The 6,087-nt window shown below is 47.3% G+C and overlaps 1 protein-coding gene across 8 annotated transcripts in view; it reads left to right on the forward strand.

Moving 5' to 3' along the window:
• The window catches only part of PCNX3 (pecanex 3), a 214,271-nt gene extending 208,504 nt beyond the window's left edge, over positions 1–5,767 (forward strand). For 7 of the 8 annotated variants that reach the window (XM_029614744.1, XM_029614741.1, XM_029614743.1 and 4 more), the window contains 3 exons: positions 3,436–3,590; positions 3,981–4,360; positions 5,094–5,767. In XM_029614744.1, the coding sequence (XP_029470604.1) occupies positions 3,436–3,590; positions 3,981–4,360; positions 5,094–5,282 (724 nt within the window). In that variant the 3' untranslated portion in view covers positions 5,283–5,767. The remainder of the gene's footprint in view (positions 1–3,435; positions 3,591–3,980; positions 4,361–5,093) is intronic. The other variant, XM_029614747.1, reaches the window with a different exon arrangement.
• Positions 5,768–6,087: the final 320 nt, after the last annotated feature.

Here is a 6,087-nt window from a genome sequence, read left to right on the forward strand (position 1 = left end):
ATCTGTGGCATCCGCGGCTGGCCTTTTCTTCTTCCCGCGCCTGCATTCCCCCCCCCGGACCAGGAAGTGATACGCGGTGCGCGGGAAGAAGAAAGGCCGTGCCGCGTGATGAAGTAGCAGCGGCCGCTGCAGCATCGGCCCCCAAGCTATTGCAGCAGACGGTAATCGGGAGAGGAGAGAGCAGCAGGAGCCTCCCGCGATCGATGGAATTCTTCCTTATTGGCCTGCGGGGGCTGGAGGAGGAGGAGCAGCTACCGTTGGGGGGGGGGGGGGGGGAGGGAGAGAGAGAGGAAGTGAGTGACAGAAAGAGAGAGAAGCAGCCAGCCAGCCTGTGTGTGAGAGAATGTGTGTGATTGAGAGCCTGTGTGTAAGTGAGAGAATGTATTTGATCGAGAGTATGTGTGTGATTGAGAGAAACTGGTCAGAGAGCTGATGTATGTGTATATGTGAGAGACAATGAAAGTGACTGCTCAAGGAGATGACTGATGTGTATGTGAGACAGTCAGGGATGTGTGTTTGTGTGTGTGTGAGAGAGAGAGAGAGAGAGAAAAAGCATGGAAGTGAGAAATCTGGGTATGTGAGAAAGCATGGGAGTGGGAAGCCTGTGTGTGTGCATGTATATGAGAGAGACTGGTTGGTAAGGTGACGATGTGACTGGTGTGTATGTGAATGTGAGAGAGAGAATGTGATTCAGGGAATGAGAAGCCTGTGCACGTGGAGAGCGAGCATGGAAATGAGAGAGAGAGAGACTGGTGTGTGTGTATGTGTGTGTAACAGAGAAAGTGATTATGGGAATGAGAAGCCTGTGCATGTGAAGAGAGTGAGCATGGGAGTGAGAACCTGGGTGTGTGTGAGACACAGCATGGGAGGGAGAAGCCTGTGTATGTAAGACAGAACATGGAAGTGGGAAGCCTGTGTATGTGTGTGTATGCATGCATGAGAGAGATCAGGTGACGAGTGTGTGTGTATGTGTATGTGGGAATAAGAAGCCTGTGCATGTGAAGAGTGAGCATGGGAGTGTGTGAGATACAGCACGGGAGTGAGAAGCCTGTATATCTGAAAGAGAACATGGGAGTGGGAAGCCTGTGTGTGTGTATGCATGAGAGAGATCAGGTGACGGGTGTGTGTGTATGTGTGAGAGAGAGAAAGTGATTATGGGAATGAAAAGCCTGTGCAGGTGAAGAGTGGGCATGGGAGTGAGAAACCTGTGTGTGTGTGAGACACAGCATAGGAGTGAGAAGCCTGTATATCTGAAAGAGAACATGAGAGTGGGAAGCCTATGTGTGTGTGTATATGCATGAGAGAGATCAAGTGACTGGTGTGTGTTTGTGTGTATGTGAGAGAGAGAAAGAAAGTGATTATGGGAATAAGAAGCCTGTGCATGTGAAGAGTGAGCATGGGAGTGTGTGAGATACAGCACGGGAGTGAGAAGCCTGTATATCTGAAAGAGAACATGGGAGTGGGAAGCCTGTGTGTGTGTATGCATGAGAGAGATCAGGTGACTGGTGTGTGTGTATGTGTGAGAGAAAGAAAGTGATTATGGGAATGAGAAGCCTGTGCATGTGGAGAGAACAAGCATGGGAGTGAGAGACTGGTGAGTGTATGTGAGAAAGAGAAAGTGATTATGAGAGTGAGAAGCCCATATATGTAAGTGGAACACGGGAGTGGGAAGCCTGTGTGTGTGTGTATGGCATGAGAGAAACTGTTCAGGAAGGTGACTGGTGTGTTTGTCAAAGACTGGGAGATGATTGGTGTGTGAGAGACAGAAACTGGTCATGGGGGCATGACTGGTATGGTGTGTGTGTGTGAGAGACATGGGCCCTAAGGAAGAGGACCATGAGTATAGAGCTTAGCCACTACTGCTGCTTCTGGTGTGTGCTACAGCCTGCATGGAAGAGGAGTAGGACAGCTGCTGGAGGGGGTAAGTAAAGGTGGCTTTTTAAGTTTATTTTTCTTGATTGACTGCCATTTTAATTATTTAATATTATGTGATGTGTCTGCTTTTTTTGAAATATTTTATTGGTGTTTGGAGAATTTTTAATAGTTTTTATGAGTTTTTAATTGTTGGATGTTATTCTGTTCATAGTTGTTGTGAAACATTTATTCTGCTTATTAGTATAGTTTTACAATTATTTCTGTGTGGGGATCTATAGCTGCTTGTTAGTTCTGTTTTCCTAATAAGAGGTGTATTGGTTTTTAGGGCCTGATTTTAATATTTATAGTGTTGCCTTTTCATAGATAGGGTTGCTCCTGTTTGAGTGTATTCCATAATACAGGTGTAACTGTGTGTGGATTAGTTTATGTGCATTACTACAGATCCTGGGAGTATGTTAGGTCGGTTCTGTGTCTGTTACAGAGATATTTTACTAGCATGTAAGTGTTTTATCAGTCTTATTTGTTGCGTTTTCTCAAGAGGACATGCATTGGTGGTAAACTGCTGTCTTTTCATAAGTAGGGCTATTGAGCCTGAAAGTAGAAGGAGTTTGAGTTGCTGTTACTGAGATGACACCAGAACCAGAATATCTTTTTTGTAGATGAGTTGAATGGGGAATGTCATAATTCTGCTTTACATCCATTATTGTGGATCAGGGGGGTTCCCGTGGATGCAAACTGTACATTTACATCTAGCCCTGTGACGATCATGGGTCAGTGTGTCACGCATGTGAGAACCATCTGTCAGGTGTGTCCCGACAGAAAAAAGGTTGAGAACCACTGCCCTAGAAAATGCTTTGCATCAAGACAGAACTTTTGGCCAAGCAGTTCTCAAAAGTCTATTTCATTAACTACTTCAGCTCTCCCTCCAGCTTTGGGATAAATACGAGTTGGCATGTTCCTCTGATAATGTAAAGCATATTGAAAGATTCATGCAATGTTTGGGAGTCCCCACTTCTGTGACTGACTTTATCCTGCTTGTCCATGGAGAAAGCGGAGTTGCTCACTTGTAACAGGTGTTTTCCACAGACAGTAGGGCAAGTCAGCCACACAATATCACCCCCCTTCCCATTAAGAGTTGAAGGACAGCTTGCTATAAAGACTGAGAAGACTTGTATGGCGGCTACATGGGAAGGTTCACACATGCTCAGAAAGCCCTTCTTGGTCCTCCTGAGATCTTAGAGAGCTTTGAAATATCAGGAGACTCAAGAAGACAGCCTGCCCAATATTTACACCTAGGTAATGAATATTGTGGGAGAGGCGGGTGGGTAGGGGCAAAGAAGGAAGGAAGGAGTTAACTAGGTGCAGCTATGGTGATCAGAGTCCTTGGTCTCATCGCAGGTAGCCCATTTGTCCACAGCTAGGCTTCAGGGCCCTCTAGAAATGGCAGATGCAGCTTGTTGTCCTCCTTGAACAGGACAGTGATGGCCTGGGGCTGAGTTTAATGGGGTGAGGGAGAATGACTCACATGCTCTTGTTTCTGATATTTATTTCTTCCTCCAGGTTACAGAAAGGCTGTGGAGCTGGATGCAACAGTGGAGGCAACATTGACGACTCAGACTGTGGCGGGGGCTCCTCCTCTGTCAGCAATAACCCCACCACCATTGCTGTCCTTCCCTTGCAGGAGACCTCTGTCTCTGCCTCCCAGCCTCAGTCAGGTCAGAGGCCCAGCCAACTCTGGTGGGGTTGAGGGAGAGGCTGTAGCAGAACAGGAAATGGGTGGGTGGTTCTCTGTCTTCCTGTCACCTCCACCTTAAAATTACAGATAGAGATTGACCAATCATGCACCTGTGGCCATATGAAAAGGTATGAGCTAAAAATCTAAATAAATATGTGCTTAGCAGTGTTGCACATCTGGGTACAGCTGATCTGAGAATTTGGTACACAGACTTGTAAGGGCCAGGTTCTTGTGTTTGTGTTGATTTTACTGATCCTTTAAACCTCTGGTCACAGCAAAGACATCATTTCTCTGCTTGTGACTAGTGTAGATATTCTGGTATCGGCCACATATGCCTATCTCCTAACTAGGTATTTCTGTTTGGACATAGGGAGCGAGCCATCTCTCCCTGGGATCCAAAGCTGGGCCGCTCGTCCTCAGCCGCTGCAGTTGTCCCTTCTCACCCAGTCGGAGTGCAGACGTGAAGGCAGCCATGCCCTCTCATGGACCCCCTCCATCCAGGGCCTGCTAGGCCAGCGGCTCTTAGCCAGCAGCTCCCCAGCAGCTCAGGCAGAGCGCTTCCCCGTGACTGCTCTCCACCGCCCGGCCCTGGGGTCCTCGGCCACCTTTGCCTACGAGGGGCTATGCGGAAAATGGAGTCTGGCGGGACGGAAGGGCCTGAGCTCAACAGATGGGGACACCTTCTCCGGGATGCAGTTGGGTAGTACCCTGGGGACCCCGGCAAGGGCTTCTGCAAATCCCACAGCACAGGTAATGCCCTTTACCTACTGCCAGCCCCTACTGTCTCCCCTCCCCTTCCAAAATCTACTTCCCCCTCCCCAAATAGAACACAATGACACTGCTGAGAACAGGTGTCGGCCCCATCCCAGCAACATTTGAAGCCAGGGAAAAGCCTCTTAACACTAATTGGTTTTTCTCTTTGGTCCTCAGATCCTTTGTAAGCTGCTAGTTGCTGGGCATGGAGGAAGCCCCCAGGGCATCTGAAGGACTTTTTAAGACTGCAGTGCGCCAGAATTGCAGAGCTATATAGAGAGAACTTTGGGGCCCCTGCAGCTGTGGGTTTTTCCCCGCCCTTATCTAGACTGTTTTCTGCTTGGTCTAGCCATAACAGCATGAGTTGTAAAGATGTTTTGTTTTGTTTTTTTCCTTGGGGATTTACTTTTATTTTTTTATTTTTTTTGGAGTGTTGAGAATAGTCACAATGTCGCACAAGATCACATAGCTATGATAAGGAAGGAAGGTTCATAACTCAGAGGTTACAATAAGGTGCAGAGGAAAGGTGGCATACGAAGGGAAGAGTATGAACATAGAAGCAGGATTGCCACACTGGTAGACAACAAGGCAAGAAAGGGGGAACTTGGGAGATGGCTTATTTGTGAGGAGGAGGGAGTTTCAAAGGCAGCAGCTAGCATTTTCCGCTTCCTTCTCCAATCTCCATCAGGCACACTTACTGTATCCTTAATGCTTGCTTTCTTTTCTCCAGTCATCAGACAGCATCCAGCTTTCCGAGAACAGCAGTGCCCCCTCCCCTCCACCGGCAGAGAAGGAAATAGAAGCCGAGCAGCAGCAGCTCCCAGGTTCGACAGAGCCAACCCTGGGGCAGGGAAATTGGGGAGCAAGAGAGGAGAAGGAGAGCCCAGTAGCACAGCCCTTACTGGAGCACCAGTACTGAGTGTCATGGTGTGAACCCTGCTGGGCGAGGAAAAGAGGGGGAAGAAGAGGGCACCTGGCTGGCCCAGGAGTACACAGGAAGGATGCAGAGCTGATTTCATGTGTGCTATGAAATGCAGGCCTTGTCCTTCTCCCAGCACCATGCTCAGCCAAGGCTGAGGCTTCAGCTCCCAGACCAGAGCCACAGGACTCAAAAGTATGAACGTGGCCATAGGGGAAGTGGAGAATGGAGAAGTGGTAGGCTGATATGGACCCTTTAACACTTCCACTCCTGCCGCCAAACTCCAGCTCAAATCCACATATTTAAGGAGCAGAAACGTCCTGCAAAGACATAACTAGGACACTGACAAAAAGAATTGTTTGTGAGACAACGAAACACTATTTTTGATTTTTTGAGGGTTTATTTTTGTCTGATCTGTATTTTGGTTGATAAAAAAATAGATAAAACAAAAAAAAAAAATCTCAAACCACCCAGATTGACATTTACCTTGTTTCTGCTGGCTGTTCTTTCTTCATGGTCACAGACCCATCTATCCCCTGCATTTGGTTACTCTTTTTTATTTTGTGCACTTTCAGATGGTGATCAAAGTTGCTGATTTTACCCATTCACACCCTAATTGTAAAGTTCAGGCTGTGTTCTCTCTGTAGCAGACATATCCTGACTATTGACTGTTAGACACTGCTTGGGTTTATTTTTCCCTAACTTCATCCCTTAGCTACAAAAGAACACACCCTAAACTTCCTCTACCAGTTTCTCATTGCAGAAACAGGTTGTTGGACATGGCAATATTTATTTTAGCAATGTT

The sequence above is a fragment of the Rhinatrema bivittatum genome, chromosome 8 (genome assembly GCF_901001135.1).
Source record: "Rhinatrema bivittatum chromosome 8, aRhiBiv1.1, whole genome shotgun sequence".
In the NCBI taxonomy this organism is placed as follows: domain Eukaryota; kingdom Metazoa; phylum Chordata; class Amphibia; order Gymnophiona; family Rhinatrematidae; genus Rhinatrema; species Rhinatrema bivittatum.